This window comes from Callithrix jacchus, chromosome 1, assembly GCF_049354715.1.
Source record: "Callithrix jacchus isolate 240 chromosome 1, calJac240_pri, whole genome shotgun sequence".
In the NCBI taxonomy this organism is placed as follows: domain Eukaryota; kingdom Metazoa; phylum Chordata; class Mammalia; order Primates; family Cebidae; genus Callithrix; species Callithrix jacchus.
This window is the reverse complement of record NC_133502.1, coordinates 146,539,272-146,560,514: the sequence shown is the minus strand read 5'-3', so window position 1 is coordinate 146,560,514 and position 21,243 is coordinate 146,539,272. Positions and strand designations below refer to the sequence as shown.

The following is a 21,243-nucleotide window of genomic DNA, read 5'->3' as shown; positions in this document are numbered from 1 at the left end:
ACTCACTTAATCTGCCCCCTACTCTGAGAATAGTTTTTAATAAAGTCTCTTCTTTTGAGCCATCTAGGATGAATTATATTTCCTCCTGTGGCCCTGCATTAGTTATCTGTTATGTCGTTAACAAATGATCCCAATGTGTAGTGGCTTAAAGCAACAATACATATTTATTATCTCACATAGTTTCTGTGGGTTAGGAATTCAGGAGTGACTTAGCTGTAAGGTTCTGGCTTGGGGTCTCATATAATGCAGGCAAGATTTCAGTGGGGACTGCAGTCATTCTAAGGCTAACTAGTGCTGGAAGATTAGATTCCAAGATGTCTCTCACAAATGGCTGGCAAGCTGATGCTGGCTATCAGCAGGACTCAGTTCCTCATCATGTGGACCTCTCCACAGGGCTGTTTGAATGACCTCATGATACGGTGGCTGGCTTTCATCAGCATGAGTAATCCAAAAGAAAACAACTGAGGCTGCAGCACCTTTTTATGACCTATTCTTGGAAAGCACACATTGGCGTTTCTCTAGAAATATCCTACAATTTACCCAGGGAAGCCCTGTTCAATGTGGGAGGGGATGAATTTGGTTGTGACCACCAGGAGGCAAGAGTCATTTGGCGCCATCTTAGAGTGTGGTTATCACAGACCCTGACTGATAAAGAGTCTCAATTAAAACCATCCAAAAGGGGATGGGTTGCTGAGCAAAAAAAAATAAATGTGCATTCTGAAGTGCACTGGCAGCTATAAACCAGGTACAAGTCCTATAAATACAAGAAACTGTGACTCTTGAGTTCTCTAGCAGGTCCCATAAGTTGAGAATGGTCTTAAAAGAGCCAGAGTAAATGGGAATGAGAATGCCACTAAGCCCAGGCCAGGGGTGGGAGGGGAAAGGAAAGAACCCATTTGGTTCCTTTATTCATCCTCCCTAGCTTCTCCAGACCTTGCTCCAGCCTGAGACACTTGATTGTGTTTGTTCCTAGTCTGCTCCTAACATCTCACAACCTTCATTCTGGTTTCTGCTGCTAGAAGAACCTCCTGACCCTCCTTCAGGCAAACCCCAGGGCCATCAAGGCAGCAGCCCTGCCTTCCATTTCTCTCTTTTTTGCTAACACCTGTCTCTTTTGTTTCTTTGTTTTGTTTATTCTGTCACCCAGGCTGGAGTGCAGTGGCACAATCTGCTCACTGCAACCTCCACCTCCAAGGCTCAAGCGATTCTCGTGCCTCAGCCTCCCAAGTAGCTGGGATTACAGGAATAGGCTACCACACCCAGCTAATTTTTTTGTGTTTTTAGTAGAGACAGAGTTTCAACATGTTAGCCAACCGGGTTTTGAACTCCTGGCCTTAAGTCGATCTGCCCATCTCTGCCTCCCTCCCAAAGTGCTGGGATTATAGCATGAGCCACCACACCTGGCCTGCTAACACCTATCTCTTAATGGAAGATATTTTAGCTGATGGAATATTTTTAGGCTTAGTCCATGAAACCAAGTGAATATTTCCCCAAACCCCTTATGGAGCCATCTGGGTTTCTAGTTAGGGAGTTGAGCCAAAAGGGAGAATGGGTCCTCAATCAGGCATGCCAGGGACACCTGCCTGCCAGCCCAACCCACTGTTTCCAAGGTTGGGGGCACAACTGGTGACTCATCAGACTCAGAGCTGAGCACTTCGAGGTCCAGGAGAGCCTGGGAGATTGTCCCATCCAGTACTCCTTGCCCTCGCTCTACCACACATGCGTGCATACACACACTGGCAGGTGCAGGCTCACACACACCATTTTGCAGGTGGAGAAACCTAGACACAGAGCCAGCATGCCATCTTGGGATTGCTATTTCAATGCCCTTTCCACCACTCTATGCTTTAAGTCCCGAATAAGTTATGTATCATACTGTGCAGACTCTGAGTAGGCAAAGCTGCATGATGTTGTTTGACTAAGCATGACCTATAAAGGGGATGGATGCCCTAGCAGGAGGCCCCCTGCAGCTGACAGTGTCCACACTTTGGAGCATGGGATTCAGGGCCTGCCTCCCCACCCCTCATGTGCCAGCCTTCTCAGCTCTTCACAGCCCTGTGTATTTCCTCTCCATTTCTTCATTCGTTTGTCCATCTGTTCACCTGCAACTATCTATGGAGCACCTACTATGAGCTAGGTGCATTTCTAGCATTAGAGTACAATTGTGAAAAAGCAGACAACCTCATCCTCCAGTGCCGCCTCCTACATGAAGCCTTCCCAGACCTGCTCTGAATGAGTAAGCTAAGCCAGAACAGGCCTACAGCCAACCCAGGGTGGAAATACTACTGTGCTTCTCCCTCCTTTCCTGCTAGTGTTGGAGGGGAAGTAACTGGCTTCAGAGTTCTGCAGACCTGAGCTCGGATCCCAACTCTGCCACTCATAGTCATAGCTGCGACCTTGTGACTCAGTGACTCACCTGTCTGAGCCTCATTTTTGTCAACCAGGAAATGGAAAGGTGGGAATATTTACTAAGCCCGTGGCCCACCTGGTTTGCCCAGGTTGGAGCCTTTGAACACCAGAGAAGCCTGATTAAATATGCCTTGCAATAGGAACAGAGCCATGGAATGCCTGTTTGCTCTGCATGTTATACCTAGAGCCCAGCACAGTACCTGGCCCAGAGGAGACTGATCCCAAAAATGTGATGAATGAATGAGTGCACAAATGACTGACTGAATGAATAAACACATGTACAAAGCATAGACCTCAATTCGGGTTGGTTTCCGCTGCCCTAAGGTAAAGTCTAGGTTTGATTTTATTTTGTTTAACCTCCTTCAGATACAGAGAATTGAGTTCGTTTTAGTCATCAGTTCATGGCAATTAACATCACTGCTTCAGGAAAGACTTGGCTGTGTTACATTCATTCAGTCATCCATTCATTCCTTTTCATCTCCATTTCTCACTGCCATTCCCTATGTCTGTCTAATTGTACCTTTTTTTGGTATGTAGTTTTGCAAAATATGTTATTATTTTGTGTGTGTTTTTTATCTATGTAAATATATTATATGTATATAATATATATCCTCTTTTTTCTTCCTTTTCATTAAGTAGTGTGCTTTTAATATCCATCCTTCCATTACATCTAATCTACTAGTTATGATTCTCTCTAGGTCACCTCCACCTCTCTCTCTCTCTCTCTCTCTCTCTCTCTCTCTCTCTCTCTCTCTCTGTCTCTCTCTCTCTCTCTCTCTCTCTCTCTCTCTCTCTCTCTCTCTCACACACACACACACACACACACACACACAAAACACATGCAGCTGCATTGAGCAGCCTTCTATACGTCTCCTTAATTAGAATTTCTTAGGCTGTATCCCAGGAGTAGAATTCTGGGTCAAAGAGTATGTGGACACTTAATTTGACTAAGTAGTGCCAGATGCTGTCCCAAATGGCTGCTCCCATGACATCCCACCAGAAGTGCCTGAAGCCCCTATGTCTCTGTCTTCACCAGTACTGAGAATTGTTTGTATTTCTAAATGTTGTCATGCATTAGATGTAAAGAAACATCACTTTAATGTTCTCTAATTTTTAATGATATTGAGCATCTTTTCATGCACCTACTGTCTGCTGGTTTTTCTCATTCATAAATTGCTTGTTCAGATGCTTTGCCCGTTTTTCTGATGGGGTTACTGTCTCTATGTTGTTGATTTTCAGGAGCTCCATGGATGATTTGGGTCTTAAGACCATGTTGATTTTATTTATTTATTTATTTTGAGACGGAGATTCACTCTCGTTACCTGGGCTGGAGTGCAGTGGCGCGATCTCGGCTCACCGCAACCTCCACCTTCTGGGTTCAAGCAATTCTCCTGCGTCAGCCTCCTGTGTAGCTGGATTACAGGCACGCGCCACCATGCCCAGCTAATTTTTGTGTTTTTAGTAGAGACGGGGTTTCACCATGTTGATCAGGATGGTCTCGATCTATTGACCTTGTGATCCACCCGCCTCAGCCTCCCAAAGTGCTGGGATTATAGGCATGAGCCACTGCACCCAGCCCATGTTGATTTTAGACCTTACAAATGTCTTCTTTCATTCTGTCATCTGTTGACTTTGTCCACGATGTCCTTTGTCTAAAAGAAATGCTCAATTTTGATATAATCAAATTAGTCAATTTTTGGTGTAACGGTTTATGCTTTTGAAGTTTTGTTTAAGAAGTTCTTCCTTGCCACTGGGTTTCGAAGATATTCCCCTACATTTTCTCCTATTAGCTTTACCTTTCTCATTTAAACCTTTACTTGGTCATGGGTCCTCTCTTTATGGAGTTAGGTATGCATAAGTTTTGCTTCCCTTTATATAGTCAACCAGTTTTCCAAATATCATCTGTTAAATAATTAAACATTCTTTTGATTTTTGGTGCCACGTTTTTGGAAATTAAATTTCCTTCCAAAAATGGGTTTATCTACCCTTTATTCCAGAAGTTTTCAAACTTTCTCAGTTTAAAGCACCCTTAGTGTCTCAGTAATTTTTTCATAGCATTTTTTCACACAATATTTTTATCTCTAAGCCAAAAGAAATTCTCCAAGTTTCTAATCTGTTAGGTCTAAACAACTAAATAAATATTTAAATCCTAACAACTTAGTAGCCATTTGAAAAAATAATGCACAGAAATTGAAATAAAAAATAAAGTTTTAATTTTATTCCTGAATGACTACAATTCCTTACTAATGGAAAAGGAGCCTGTTCCTACTGGAATAGGGAGCTAGACAACTTCTGAAACCTTGGAATAAGATTGCACATTGTTCCGTGTTCCTCGTCGATTTTTATACATACTTGCTTTTTATCACAGCAACCACTAAAACCCAGTTTCACAAAGATGTGATGTCATCAAAACGATGTGTTACAATCTAATGTTGAGACTGTGAATTACTTCAAGCTAGTAGTTCACATGGTGTGGGGATCAATGTTAAATATCACTGTTTCCCTTGGAAATTGAAAATATGCAGGCCAGGCACGGTGACTCACTCCTGTAATCTCAGCACTTTAGGAGGCCAAGGCAGGTGAATCACCTGAGGTCTGGAGTTCGAGACCAACGTGGCCAACATGGTGAAACCCTGTCTCTACTAAAAATACAAAAATTAGCCAGGTGTGGGGGTGCATTTCTGTAATCCCAGCTCCTCAGGAGGCTGAGGCAGGAGAATTGCTTGAACCTGGGAGGTGGAGGTTGCAGTGAGCCGAGATTAAGCCACTGCACTCCAGCCTGGGCAATAGAGTGAGACTCTGTCTCAAAAATAAATAAATAAAATAAAACATGCTACAACACCCCCTGTGAGTTCACTGTGGTACCCTGGGGCACCTCAAGGCCCAGTTTGGGAACTATGGTCCTGTTCTCTTCAGCTGGTTTGTTTTTGAACCAAAAGCATCCATTGCTGTTAGTGTGGCTTTCTAGTATGCCTCAATATCTGGCAGTGCAAGAGATCTCCTCTTTCCATTCTTCGTTGGTGTGACTTTGCTACAGGCCTTTCTTCATCTGCTCCCTGCCTGCCTCCAGAGCTTCATCTCTCTTCTGCAACTCCGCAACCTAGAACTGTTTTTGCTTCCTACTCTCTGCCTGCTTTCTTACCTCTACGCCTTTACACATGCAATTCCCTCTTCCTGGCACACTCTCACCATCCCCAACCTTCTCTTTTGCCTGGCAATCTCTCTCCCTAGTGCTCCTGGGCTCACTTGAGAAGCCCTCTCTCCAGGAAGCCCTCTGTGAGCCTGGGCTGGATAGATACCCTACAGCCCAGGCCCTCTGCAAACCAGGACACTTGTGCCTTTGAGCTATGGTTATCTATAGGTCTGTCTCCTCCACTAGACTATGGACTTCCTGAGGGCAGGTACTAGGTCTTGGGGATTGTTTTATCTCTAGTACCTGGCCTAGTCTGATGCACAGTTAGTGCTCAACAAAGAAGTATAAATTCCCCGCCACACACATTTTTGATGAACCCAGCACTTTAGTCTTCTAAAAGCCCTGCACATGCCTTTGCTCCTCCCTCCAGCCTGAGAGCAGGGATGAATGCAGCTGCTGGGGCTCTGGCAGCAGAGTCAGTTGAGGCCGGCTGAGGCTGGCATTCCAGTTAGGCCAGGCTCCAGATGGGCTGGGGCTGAGCCAGGCATGGAAGAACAGAGGGGGCTCCTCTGCTGGCTGGAGTCCACCAAGGACTCGCATATCCAGAGGGGTAAGGAGGGCCAGGTCTGGGGAGCTAGTGGGTCCCTGAAGAGCCTGTGGCCTCCCCTTCCCTGAGGCAAGAGTCCAAGAGCCCTTTTTGCTCTTCCTTTCCCTTCATTACTCCCCTAACCCCACTGTCCCTATTTCAGACTTTCCAAGCCAGAGAGTGTCTATAAGATTTGGAGAGCCTCCTGCCTAACCCAGCATCTTACAGGTTACCTGATTCAGCTGCTGGGAGCTTGGAAACGTTGTCAGGAGGCTCCATCCCTCAGTTCAGGGATGCCCACACTAACCTCAAGACTTCTCCAAATTCCTGGAGGACTGGTGCTCTCATGCCCCTGCCTCTGATGAATTCACTCGGGAGTTGGGCCACTGCCTGATCCCTCAGGTGTTCTTCCACTCTGAGCCACATTGATTCATGCAAGAAATGCAGCCTCCTTCTTTATCTCTACACCCATGCAAAACAAAACACAAAAACTGTCCTCTCTGACAAGGCCTTGTGAGGGGATATCAGTGAAGATGTGGGGGGCCAGGCAGAGCTTGGTTGTATAAGAGAAAGTAATTGGAATGACATCAAGTTGAATATGAGAAACTCCTGACCTGGGCCCTCCCCAGCCACCTTTGGGTGGTCTCTACCTCCCACTCCTCTTTGCTTAATGGTCTGTGCTTTTGAAGTTTTGTTTGAGAAGTTTTTCCACTCCTCTCAGGCCCTGTCCTCAGGAGGAAAGTGAACTCTAGCCTATTTTCTCAGCAGACTGGCTGGCCGCCCCCAACTGACCGGGTATTCCTACCCAGAAGCACATGGAAGTTCTTTCGTTCCCCCCAGGAGACACGAAGATTGTCTGCTCTTTAAGAGGAATTCTGGGCTCAGCTTAGATCATATCAACTTCATCACCTTATACCCTGGGAAAGACTGCAACCAATGTGACTGGGAGATCCCAGAGTAAAACCCAGGAGGCCCATCTCCCAGCAGGGCACCCTTTCTGAGTCACCTGTCCCCTGAATCACCAAATCTTGTCCATTTGTCCTTTTATATTTCTCTGATCTGCATCTTTTTCTCTTCCTGCCTGAGCCCCCTTGCCTGGCACCTGGACTGCTGCTGCACCAGCTGCCTAATTTGAGCCCTGCCCTACCCCCCACCCCTGGGTCAATCTGCAGCCCACCCTGGCTTAAAGTGAAGATTCCAAGAGATTGAAAATTACATCTCTCAGACTTTCAGGTCAGCTGGTCAGCAATTTGGTTTTCCTGGCGGAGACTAATCTATTTAACAAAAATAGAACCTACAGTAAAGCAAAAATGAAATACTTATAATCGTAGGGACGCTTGCATTTGCAAATGACCAGAAAAGAAGAAACCATGGGTGGGGGTGGTGAGGAGCCTAGGCAGAGGCTTGGTGATGCACGGCTCTATAGCTACAAAGCTCCCTTGGCTCAGCCACCCACCCAGGAACCTGGGCAAAGATGCCACTCATTGCTTCAGCCAGTTCTTCTGCCAACTGTATAGGCACCACCAACCGTCTGCCCAAACCAGAAAGCTGGGAGCCATTCTTTGCCTTCACTCCTCACTTCCAGGCTGTCTTTAAGGCCTGTTGATTCCACCTCCTTCATACACACACACACACACACACACACACACACACACACACACACACAGTCTTCTAAAAGCCCTGCACATGCCTTTGCTCCTCCCTCCAGCCTGAGAGCGTGTGTGTGTGTGTGTGTGTGTGTGTGTGTGTACTTATTTTTGAGTCAGAGTCTTACTCTGTCACCCAGGCTGGAGTGCAGTGGCGTAATCATGGCTCACTGCAGCCCTGACCTCCTAGGCTTAAATAGTCCTCCCACCTCAGCCCCCCAAGTAGCTGAAACTAGAGGAGTGCACCACCATGCTTGGTTAATTTTTCATTTTTTGTAGAGACAGGGTCTTGCTATGTTGTCTAGGCTGGTCTTGAACTCCTGACTCAAGCCATCTCCCACCTTGGCATCCCAAAGTGCTGGGATTACAGGTGTGAACCACCATGCCTAGCCTCCCTCCCACCTCATGCACTGTCTACATTGCTTCATCCACATCATCCTCCTCTCTCATGGATTCCACAGCTTCTCAGTGGCTTCCTTGCTTCCAGTCCTTCGCCCATGCCCATCCACTTTCCACACAAGGGCTTTTAGAAGAGCACATTGGACTTGCTACCTCCTGGCCAACATCCCTTCGGTGACCCCTCATTTCAAACATAAGGTCCAAAGCCCTGCTTGATGTGGCTCCTGCATCCCCTGCCTCCCACCAGCCTGCCTACCCCATGCACACCACCCACAACAACCTCACCCTCCTTATAGTCCTCCAAAGAGCCACACCATCTCTTGCCTCTAGGCTTTGCATGCACTGTTTCCTCTGCCTAGAACATTTCTTCTCCCATTCTCTTTGCCTGGCTAACATGGTCATTCTTCTTTGAACCCCTAAGCCCCCTCTCAAAGAGAGGTGCCTTCCTCTGTGCTCCCAGCCCTCTGTACCCACTCTATCCTAGCAACTCTCACATTACCTTATAATAGTCTTACAAAAAAAAAAAATCCTGTCATCTCTGTTAAACTGGGAGCTTCTAAAAGACAAGGATTTTGGCTTTTGTAACACTGCAGGGTCTAGCGTGCCGCGTGCTGGAGCAGGTACTCAACAAACGTAGTATGTGGCCAGTCGCCCCCTCATTTTATCAATGAGGAAACTGAGGCCCAGAAAGGGGAAGGAACACAATCATGAGCACACATAGAGTTGGGGATGGAACTGGGACTAGAACCCTGAACTACCCACTGTAAGTCTCAAGCCCTTTCTGGTTTAACTGTGAAGGAACAGTATTAGCCAGCATCACTGGGCCCTTGGGATGCAGGTCCCCAGGGCCCAGCAGCCTTCGGGCATCTCAAGCTCCCAACCTGTGGTCACCATCAGGCCTCTGTGACAAGCAGCTCCTCCACCTCGGGCCACTCTGCATGTCTCTCAGTCCTCTCACCCTGGGGAGCTACTTGAGCAATGCTCTTGGGCAGTTCCTTCTCTCTTCTTCGTGGCTCTTCCTGAGAGATCCTGCTCCATGGCCCACCAACACTGGGGAACCCAGTCCATTCAACTCCACTCAACTCAATGCAGCTTAACAAACAGTCCTGCATCCTGCTCCTGCCTAGCCCTTGAAGAGGAAGGAGCACTTTCCTGACCTCAGAAGCTTCATCGGAGGCAATTACCATATGCAATTCAGGGTGTGGATGAAGGGGCCAGGAGCACTGCCAATGCCAAAGAGGACATGAGCAGGGGAGGCCACTTTAATTGGGACCTGACATAGGAGGCTCGTGCTTAGAGGACCGAATCCCAAGACCACATGGTAGATGGAGAGGAGTCCAGTCTGAAAAACAGAAGCCACCCTAGGCATTTCAAACAAACAGGGGATTTAATGCAAGGGATTGTTGAATAGGTGATGGGGGAAGAAGGAGTGCCTAAGGAGCACTGAGGCAGTCAAGGAATACCAGCTGCAGAAAGAAACAGTTACTGTCCTTCGGGCTAGCAAAATGAAAGGACAGAGATGAGCTTTTCAGGACCCAGGAGCTCAGAGAAGCCCTGCACAGCTGGTATTCCGATCCCTGAAGAGGGACCTGACTGCCTGATGTCTCCTGGCCCCTCAAAGGGGCATAGCAGGGCTGGTGCTGAAAGTGCAGAAAGCAGCTGGAGGCAGGACCCTGCCTGACAGGAACAGGAGAGCAGGGACCCCCCATTCTCCCCTTCCACTCTACCTCAGACCTTCCTGTTGGCAGAAGCTGGCAGGAGAGAGTCTGGGAGATGTGGCTTGTGGAGCCCTGGCCCCAGCATCACAGAGCAGGATAGAGAAGGGAGGTTTGGGAGCTCAGAGACAGTAGGTAAATAATCGACACAAGCCCCTTCTCTCCAGCTAGTCCCACTCTGATTTGCGGCCCCCTCCCTTGTTTCTGGGAAGAGATTTTCAGCTACTTGTGCAGGTGAAAACAGGGCATTTTGCATTCACAATCTTAATTGGAAGAGAGAACTGGCTGGTTATGGGTATGCTGGAGCCAGCTCCTGCCGGCTCCAGAGAACGCTGAGAGCCAGTTGTTAAATTATCAGGAATTTGTGAGCCAGCTGTTAAATCATTGATAGCTTGAAATCCACCATGGTGGGTGTATTTACACCATGGAAATTGGCAAACACTACAAATCAGAGCTCTTTTTTTCCCCCCCAAAGAGCCAGCTGTCAAACATTTACCAACGCGTCCCTGACTACCTATCTTTCCTCCTCTGCCTACTCCTGCTGTACCCACGCATCATCCCCAAGCCCAAGGTCACTTGGTACTTACTCCAGTCTCCTGCAGAGAGCTCATTTTCTGATCAATGACTGCTTCTTGCAAAGAGGAGGGAGGGCAGTGTATTGTTAGGAGCATGAGCTTGAAGTTGACACAAGTGAGGTGAGTCCCATTTCTTTTCCCTACTAGTTATGTGACCCTAGGCAAAGTCCTGACCTCTCAGCCCCTTAGTTTCCAGTTTCCTCATCTGTAAAATGGAGATAATAATACATACCTCATTCCATTGAGTGTGTTGTTGAGAATCTATTAATAAAGGAGAACCTCAGAGGAACAAAATCTTAAATAACATACACAAATGTTTCAGCAAAGCTAAAAGTAGTTTGCACAATATTATCTCTGCACGCTTTGCAGAGGGAAGCCTGCGAACAGAGATGAAAAGGCCCTTGCCCCAACTTCCTTTCCCAGAAAATGGCCAAGTTCAGCCTGAATCTGTATCTTCTGATTCTTTGTTTATTACTTTTTGTTATCCGAATTTGAGGGGGAAATGTGCTTATGTTTGCACAGATAAAATAGTAAAAAAATTAGTGAAATAATTAGTAAAAAAATATTTTTGCCTGTAAAATAGGCCTCCTAAAACATCTTTTAAAAAAAGCTTTTAATAAAGTTTTCTTGTTACTAAAATAACACCCATTTATTATAGAATATAGGTAAAGTATTAAAAAGTAAAAAGAAGAAAAAGCCGTAATCTCACTATCCAGGACCAACCAGTGTTAACATTTTTACTTTGTGGGGGTAGTTTTTACGTAATTGTGAGTATACTGTGTATACAATTTTTATCCTGTCTTTTTTTAAAATTTTTATTATCCATTATTGTATTAGGATAAATAACACTAGCTGCTGTAACCAAGTTACCTGAGAATCTTGGAGGACTAACACAGTAAAATTTTATTTCTTACACGAAGTCAAAAGGAGGTGCTTCTGGTTGGTAGACAGCCTTTCCACATGATCATTCATGGCCCCAGGCTCCTTAGGCTCATGTCCCCACTGTTAGGCTCATGTCCCCACTGTTCCTTAGGCCTCAGGGTTCTCTGACAGATCCTATCAATCTGGTTGACAGAGGGGTAAAACGAGGAAGCATGAAGGATCCAAATCTTGTGAGAGGTTTTCATGGGCCAGGCCTGGAGTACCATGTCACTCCACCCACATTCCATTGGTTAAAACATTAATCGATAAAATTACTAGTCAGTTAAAAAAAAAAATCTATTTCAAGAGGGAGTATTAGTTTATTGCTGATGATGTTGCTATGTTTGCCTTTAAAATGTGCCTCCTATAACATCTTTTTTTTCAAGTTTTTAATAAAGTTTTCTTGTTGTTAAAATAATACCCATTTATTATAGAATATAGGTAAAATATTAGAAAGTATAAATATAGGTAAAGTATTAAAAAGTCATATGGCTGCACGCAACCATCAGGGAACCTGGAAAATGTAGTCTGGCCATATGCCTAGGAGGAAAAGGAAATGAATTTGGTGAACAACTAGCCAGTGACTGGCACAACTGCAATATCACTTGTTCCAACCTTTTATAACTTTTATAATATCATGCTTAGGTCAAGCCACCCCCTCATTAAAACCCTTCAGTGGCTCCTCTTGCATTCAAAATGAAGCTCGGCATCCTTGGCGTGACTGAAGGTTCTGCATGGCCTTGCACCCGTCCACCTTGCCATCACATTTCTCTCTCAGCTCCTCTTCAATGACTGCTTACAGCTTTGCCAGCACTGTTTCAGGTCCTCTGATTTCTCAATCCGTTTCCTGCCTCAGGACCTTTGCACTTGCAATTTCCTCTTTCCAGGATGTTCTCCCTCTCGCTGTCAGCTCAGCCAGCTCCTTCAGGTTTCAGTGCAAATGCCGCCATCCTTGAAAGACCCTTCTTGGCCCCTAGTCTAAATTAGGGTCTTCCTGTAGTTTTCTCTCTTGGCACCCTGTTCTTTACCTTTATGTTACTGATCACAGTTTGTGATCCTCTGTGTGTTTATTGCTTATTGTCTCTCTCTCCCACCAGATCCTACACTTCCTGCAATCTATGACCATGTTTGCTCACTGTTTAATCTGGTGTCTGCCTGGCACATCAACGGAGACCAGTAGGACTTGCTGAATGAATGCATGTATCCTAATATTTCATCATGTGTCTGTATTAAAATTTACTCCACTCTTCTTCTACTCCTTAAACGTTCATTCACGCCTGATAGTTTGCTGTTCTAAACAAGCCTGACTCTCTCATTATAACAAGTGGAAGGAAAGAGAGGGAGTTGCTCCACCCTTCCTGGGCCATCCACCCAGCCATCTTCTCTGGGTCCCCGCTCCCCTCCATGGCACATAGCCCACCTTAGGCCACCATATGCTTTGTGGATGGTCACTACTTGCATCCTCTGGGCTGTCTGGTTATGGTCCCTCAGAAAGATGCCCCTGCATCCTTACTGCCCATCTGCCGAAGACTGACAGTGAAACAGACCCTACCCCCCATTCTGCTCCTTCTCTCAGTTCCCTGCAAACCTACTGCTCTAGGTTCTATGAGTGCATCAAACATTTCTGAAGGCTTGGGTCTAACAAAAGAATTTTCGGTGTAGGAAAATATTTTAAATTTTGTGCAAAATATGGCCTCTCTTATAGCTCAAGGGACATATGGAAAAAAAGAATATTTTTTAATCTTTACAGAACATGTAGGTGGATGTACTCAATTATTTGTCTCTCTTTTACATCATGCCATCCCTGTGGAAACAGAGGGCACCTTCTCCTTCAGGCCTGCATCATGCAGATCTCTACTCTTTATGCAACACCTGACAAGCAACTTAACCCCGGTACTTTGTCAAAGTCTGCATTGTTTCTTTGAGACCAGTGCTGTCCTGGGAGGAGGGATGACAGCAGAACAGTCCACAATGGGCTTGGATCATCTACACAGACATCGATGTGCTGCCCCCTCCAACAGAACTAACCCTACAAAGAGTAGGGGCCTAAGGAGAGCTTTCCCCTTGTCTGAAGATTCACTGAAAAATCAGCTTGCAAAAGGCAGATTAATTGGAGAAAAGGCATATACATTTATTTAATGTATATACATGGGAGCCTTCAGAATGAAGACCCAGAGATACAGGAGAAACTGTCCATTTTTATGCCTAGGTTCAATAAAGTATGGACAGCCATATAGAAAGGTGACTGGAAGGCTGGGTACAGTGGCTTATGCATGTAATCTCAGCAATTTGGGAGGCCAATGCAGGCAGATCACAAGGTCAGGAGATCAAGACCATCCTGGCTAACATGGTAAAACCAGTCTCTACTAAAAAATACAAAAACTTGGCCAGGCGTGGCAGCATGCACCTGTAGTCCCAGCTACTCAGGAGGCTGAGGCAGAAGACTTGCTTGAATCCAGGAGGCAGAGGCTGCAGTGAGCCAAGATCACACCACTGCACTCCAGCCTGGATGACAAAGCGAGACTCCATCTCAAAAAAAAAAAAAATGTGATTGGACTAAAAGACTGACCCAATGCTGATAGACCGAGTGGGGAAACCCAGCCGGGCCTGTCTGTCTAGACTCTCTTGACCTCTCTGAGCACTCCTCCTGGGTGTGGGGCAGGGCTCCCTCTGAAATGGGGGTCTTATGACTTATAGTCAAATAAGGTAAGTTAGATAATTTCTTCATAGTTAATTTTTACACAGAAACGTGGAAGGAACACTAGAGTAACATTTTACGTTTTATGGCTGGCTTTAGAGAAAAGGGCTCCTGATTTCTCTGACCTGCCTTGGGGAAGAGGGATTCTAGTTTCTGTGGCTGGCCTCAGGGGAGCAAGGGGCTGAGAGACAGGAGGCCAGGAGAAGGTCAGAGAAAAACTCTGGCTTTGGAGGAGACTTCTGAGGCCTTTATTTTGGGTATTGTTTTCAGAGCCCTAACACCCTTCAACTTCCATTAACTTAGACACTTTGCTGCCAGTGTGATGTGTCAGGACAGATCTTATTTCTCCCAGCGCAAGGCAAATCCTCAGTGAGCATGCATGCTTACACCTCCTAAAGGCAAACTCAACAGCCCAGAGACAAAAGTACAGTCTAGAGTCATATTCAGGAAGAAAATCCTTCCCTAAGTACACTATGATCTGCAGAGACTATTTCCCTCAGTGGGCCCAGGGCTCCAGAATATTAGGCTGAGCCCAGCGAGTTTTCACTCAGAGTAGCTTCAGGCCCATGCCCAGGCATTGCCTGTAACACTGGCCAAAGCATCAAAGCTCCAGCCTTCTTGCCTCTCTGACCCTACACCCGATCATGTTCCCGGGGAGGGTATCTCTGCCTTCCACTGTGAAATTAAAGGAAAAAAAAAATGCCCCAACAAAAGACTTCACTTATAAGACTCATAAACTTGTTGGAGTGAATTTGACTCATGCTTAGGAGTTAAGCATTAAAGATGAACAATGAAAACAGAGAATTCATTTTTCTAAGAGGAGGCTGTTAAGTACTACTGGCTTCTGGAATCCTTAGTATCCATTTTACTCCCCACTAACTTTTCTGGGGATTCTGAACTGACATCAGATGCAATTTTGCAGCCGGGTGCAGTGGCTCACAACTATAATCCCAGCATTTGCAGAGGAACCGAGGTGGGGTGATCATTTGAGGTCAGGAGTTTGAGACTTGCCTGGGCAACATAGTGAGACCCCTATCTCAACAGCAACAAAAAAATTGTTTTAAAAATTGGCTGGCTATGACGAGCACATGTGGGCCCAGCTACTTGGGAGGCTGAGGTGGAAGGATCACTTGAGCCCAGGAGCTCAAGGTTTCATTGATCTATGATTGTACCACTGCTCTCTAGCCTAGGCAACAGAGCAATACCCTGTCTCAAAAAAAAAAGGTGGGGGGGGGTTTGCTAACTCAAGGAATTACAATAACAGTTACTCTTTACTATCAGTTACCTCTTACTGTGCACCATCCCTGGCTGTTCTCATTTCATAATTATCTTCTTTAATTCTCAGAAACAATCCTGAGAAATTTGCATTGTTCTTACTGTTTTTCAAGTAGAAGAACTGATGCTCAGAAACGCTCAGTGACCGTCTGAGCGCACATGGATGGCAGTATTTACTCTTGTTGGCCGATGCCAAAACTCAGGTTTTTGTCCATATGTTATCTGCTACATTCTGAAGATTTCGCTGAAAAAGAAGATGCAGCTTTACGGCTCCCAGTTAGACTGGAACTGTTGGTTCGGACTGATTTTATGAAACAGACTGCTTTCTTTGACATTAGCACATCTCTTTCAGGGGGAAAAATTCTTACAAATTATCCACTTGGAACTTTCCCTCTGTGATTTTATTTGTATTCCAAATCTGTTCTGGGGTCATTCTTATAGACTCCTTGGAAGTTAGAATCCATTATCAATCAGCATCCAGTGGACAAAACAGAAACCACTTCAGGCTTTTCAGGGGAGATTTCATATGGGGAACTGGTTTCAACTTTTTTGGAGGGGATGGTGGAGGAAAACAAGTAGACACTGGTGCTGCAGATACAATTCTCTGGAAAATTGCCATGCCCCTCAGGCAGGAAGAACTAAAAGGAAAACGGTGTTGTCATTGCCCCTGAAATGCCTGAAGTGGTTTCTGTTTTCTTCACTGGATGCTGATTGATAACAGACCTAACTTCCAAGGAATTTATAAAACTGACCACAGAGCGGATTTGGAATACAAATGAAATAATGGAGGGAAAGCCCAGGCACAGGCCTCCGAGGCTTCTGCTGCTGCTGTTTATGCTACTTTTGGGACCTATCTCTGGCCACTGAGCACACAGCCAAGGGCCCCCACGCTGCAGAAGTTCAGGAATCAGAAGCTACTGGGCCCTACAGACACCTGCAGTCACTCATAGCTCCCCTTGCTGCAACCAGAGCATAGGAAAAAAAAAAAAAAAGCTTTCCCCTCATGCATGCTTCTGCGTTCTTTTTAGTCTCCCATGACTGCTTCTCATCAGCACACCCTAAATGGAAACCAGCTGGCAGGGGATTCTGGGAAATGTGGTTTTCGGGGCTTCCAGTCCCTGCCACACAGAGAGTGTAGAAGATTGAGTGTGAATTGTGAGTCACCAGACAGGTATCAGCCACCACCCTGGCCAGAGTTACCAAACTTCCTTGCTTTAGAATTTAACTCATCACATGGATTGGTCTCAAATTAATGTGATAATTCTGTTACAGCACTGGAACTGCACAAGAAAAAGGTTTGAGGAGAGTCATGACATTTATCTCTACCTAAAGATCACATGTGCAGGGAGAAGCACAACCTTTGTGGGAGGGAAAAAAAAAAAAAAAAAAAAAAATCCCAGCTGGAGCTGGGGTGTCAGAACCAAAGCTGGCCTGGCTCCCCTGGCTGAACCACAGACCACAATGGCTCTGAAACCATCTAGTGGTGGCATTGCCTCATTTGTTCCTACCCTGCCCTGTTGCTCAGTTCCTTCAGGTGACAAGAAAGAGCCAGCCCCAGGGACCTTTGATGACAGGGTATCTGAGACTGGGTTACCCAGGAAACAGGCTCTGAGACAAAGATTTGCATACAGGAAGTTCATCAAGAAATGTTTTCAGGAACAGAAGCTGGAAGGGAGGAAGCCAAGCAGCGTTGGGCTGCAGAAGTCAGAATGTGATGCAGTTGCAATCATGAGCTCAGCCAGTCCCAGGGGACCTCTGGATCCCATGGTTCTTCTTGACTGTCCCTAATTGAGGCAGCGGTGCTTGATCCATGAACCTTCACACTAACCATTAGCTGCAGGCTGCCCCCAGGGAGGGGGCATAACCCGAACTAACAAAGCTGTAACTGGGTGCAAGGCATCCCAAGAGCAGCTAGATGCTGGCAGCTGGCAAAGAGGGGCTCGCTCCATCCTGAGCGAGGTTCCGGGCACACCCCTGGCATCCGCCACACAGGATAAGAGGAGTAGAATGGAAGACAGGCACTGCTCAGGGCACAGTACTCAGCTGCCTTTGCCACACACTCTGAGCCAGGGAGGGACTGAGTCCGGCAACCAGCCTCTCTGAAGCCACCATTGTCTCACACCTGGATTACTGAGCCAGAGCCTCCAGAGCTCTGCTTCCACATTTGCCCCGCGACCATCCATTCTCTACCCCAGAGCCAGTGAGATCTTTTCCAACCTGAAATCATATCACAGGCTGCTCTGCTTCACCTCCCCACCCTCATGGCTGTTCATTGCATTTAGAGTTATGTTCAGACCCTTTGTCATGGTCTCTGGGTGGATCGTGACCTGGTCCCTGCCCACCTATACATCTGCCACCACCCTGCCTCCCTCACTGTGCTCTGGTCATGCTGGCCCTTTCTGTTCCTTGAACATTCCAAGCTCTGCCCCACCTGAGGACCTTTGCCCTGGCTTTTCCCTCTGGCTGGAATATTTCCTGCTTTCCAGATAGGTCTCGGCTCTCATATAACATCTTGAGTGGAGTCTTCCCTAACTACCCAACTAAAGCAGCTCCCCTAGTAAATTTGCTGCTTTATAATGCTGGTATAATGATGTGTGTGCCTGTAATCCCAAGCTGAGGCAGGAGGATCCCTGAGCCCAGGAGGTGGAGCCTATGGTAAGCCGAGATCGCACCACTGCACTCCAATGTGTGCGACAGAGCGAGACCCTGTTTCAAAAAAATGAAAAATAAAGTGTCTTCCCTCTCTCATTATCCTTTTGATCTTCCTCATAGCATTCACCACTAACTGAAATTTCTTAATCATTGGTGGACTTGTTTCTGCTATCCCTCCTAATCAAATAGAAAGCTCTCCAAGAGCAGGCATCAGTCCCTAGAAGGGTATTTGGCAAGCAGTAGGTAAATATTTTGGGAATGTTGTAAATTGACCACCTTTTAATTTGGGGGACACCTATTGGGCAGAATTTCTTGAGAACCACCTGACTGGCCCATGGCCTCCCTCATGCCCAGTCTTGTGAAGGCCGCCTTGGCTAGCACAGTGGTCCCCTGTCCTATACCCTGAGTGGTGATACTCAGGGCAACAGGGTTAGTTTTGTCAGTCAAACCCAACAGATGCCATGGTAACCCTGACACAGACCCTCAACATTGCCAGTTACACATCTGTCTCCCTCAGCACTTGGTCACCCCCTTCACAAAAACCTTCCCCTTTCTCTCCTCGGTAGGTAGAACGCGCAGTGGCTCTTGTAGCTTGAGAGGTCAGTCATTTGGGCACTGATGATTCTGGGAGGTGAAGACATTGTGGCTGGGGAGCCCAGTGGTTTCCACTTTGCCAGCTGGAATCACATGAGAGTTGAAACTCTTCTGCCCAAGGACTGGAAAGCTCTCTGGTGCTTAACACCTTTTGATTTCAGCTCCCTGCTATTAAACGTGTTTAAATAACAATTACTACTGCCATTTGCCGAGCACCTGTAATACACCACGACCTGTGCTTGGTCCATGATTCAGAGATGTGCTGGAACTTGCCTGAGACGGGACTGAACGCAGTTTGTGAGACACAGATGCTGGCCTACTTCCACTGCACCACCTGAGAAATTAAGGAGATGGGAGGAGTTCCTGTTAGTAAAAAATAGTTATTTTTAGTAAAATAAAGTATGATGGATCTTACTTCAAAGATGGACTAGTTTTGTTCACAAAGTAAAGGGAGGCTCTTCTTACCCCCACTCCTGCATCATTCCATATGCTTTGCAATAATAAAGAGTCTGCAGAATTTGTGCACATTTTAAATCTAGACACCTTTGGAATTCTTTAAAGCTTGGCAGGAGATTGATAAATAAGATCTCCATCTCATCAGACGAAAAAAAAAATTTCTCCTTGTGAACAGTCTTTCTCACCCAGGCAAAGTGGTCCATTTACATAAAAGTGATCCTTTTAGAAGGTGTTCTGTGATTTTCAATTGTTCCTAGAAATAAAAATCACAGCTCCTGTCTCACCTTGGTTGAAGTGTTTTCACACTCCAAGGAGTTGCTTACCATCACCTGCATATAGAATTCGGTGGGTGTTCATTTCAAACTGATACTACTCACAGCTGTCTTCAGGATTTCAAAAAGGTGTCAAAGTGGCCTTGAAGGTGTTTCTCATTCTAAGAACAGGTTGATTGAGCCCCCTTTATTCTGGAAGCTGCAGGGCTTCAGTCTTTAGGTTTCTGCCTAAGGAAAAATGCTTCCTGGGGCTTTCTCCCAAGCCTTCAGTGGCACCCAGAGTACTGTCTGTGCTGTTGCCTGATGATACAAGAGCATAACAGTGAGGGAAAAGCAGGATACCTTTAAAATCACTTCTTTTCCTAATTTCACAATAGTGGAAAGACAGGAAGAAACTTATTTCTGGATCAAGGGCAACATGCTACAGTGAAATAGCATAGACATTAAAATCAAACCTGCTTTGAATCCCAGCAGCCTCACTTACAATGACCTTGTGTGAAGTTCATAATCTCTCTTAGTTTCAATTTCTTGATCTGCAAAATGGGGTCATCCGCTTTTCACTTTCGTTTGTCATAAAGATTCAGTATGTGTTAATTTTCTCGTATGGTTGCAGAATTTTAGGTGGACCATAAATCGGAAAGAAGAGATGACATCCCCTCTTTAAATTCTTGGGGGTTTTAGCCAAGTATTTGGAAGCCAGGAGGGCGGATGCAAAAGATGACGCTATGTTTAGCACCCGAGGTCCCTAATGAGGGGCGCTCAGCTGCCTGTGACACCAGTCAGGTCTTGCTGGCTCAAGAAGCTTAGTTTCTCGCTGCACCATAGCTCAGTTATAATTGGGACTGACGTCACCATTCAGGAAAAACTTAGAAAAACATTCTCTGTTCCTAATAAGAAATACTAACAGACCTCTAGCACCCTTCTGGTCCTCAAGCCAAATAGACTCAGCAACACCCCACATCTTTGTAGGTGGGGCACAGGGAGCAGAGTCCAGGCTAGGCCCCAAGGGCCTCACCTTTGCTGTCATCTTTCCAGCACTCCAGAAGACTTCATCCTCATTGTAGCACAGGACACGTGGGTATTTAATAAATAGTCACGGTGATCATGATGATGCTTATCTTGGCTTCAATTCACATGTGTTAGTTCCATTATTGATTTTGTGCTCCTCAAATTAACCAGATAAAGTCACAACCAATTTAAAAACAATTAGTTTGATTTTCATCTGTGGTCCAGCGGGAATCTATTTTTCCTCCAGTATTAATAATCTCATTGTACAGTTAATGAATTGCTGTGAGATCAGTCGCATTTGGGCTAATGTGGCATTTCTCTTTTATTCTTGTTTGTTTTATTTTTAGGGTCAAGTTGTGTTCCGGAATGGGGAGAGAATGGGGACCATTAAATTTACTCAATTTCAAGGTAGGTATTTTGATGTTTATTCTTTCTAGCTGATAAAATTTAGATTCGGGGATGTTGTTTTATGCAATGTAATACATCAAAGGAATGCAAGTGTGATGTTCCAGATAAAGGAAAGCAGAGCCAATTGAAAACACTTCTCTGTGAACACATTAGTTTCAACCTATTTGGAATATTTTGTCCCAGCTGCATCACCATCAGCCCTCCATCTCCATGGGTTCCACATCTGTTGATTCAACCAAGTGAAGACTGAAAATATTCAGGAAAAAAAAACGGATGATTGTGTCTGTACCAAACATGTACAGGCTTTTTTTTTTCTTGTCATTATTCCCTAAACAATTAAGCATAACAACTATTGACATTGTATTATGCATTATAAGAAATCTAGGCTAGGCGTGGTGGCTCAAGCCTGTAATCCCAGCACTTTGGGAGGCCGAGGCGGGTGGATCACGAGATCGGGAGATCGAGACTATCCTGGTCAACATGGTGAAATCCCGTC

The 21,243-nt window shown here is 45.7% G+C and overlaps 1 protein-coding gene across 2 annotated transcripts in view; it reads left to right on the top strand.

The window, feature by feature from the left end:
• The window catches only part of GABBR2 (gamma-aminobutyric acid type B receptor subunit 2), a 423,612-nt gene that overhangs the window by 276,860 nt on the left and 125,509 nt on the right, over positions 1–21,243 (top strand). For both annotated transcript variants that reach the window (XM_035253005.3, XM_078373143.1), the window contains one exon: positions 20,687–20,747. In XM_035253005.3, the coding sequence (XP_035108896.1) occupies positions 20,687–20,747 (61 nt within the window). The remainder of the gene's footprint in view (positions 1–20,686; positions 20,748–21,243) is intronic.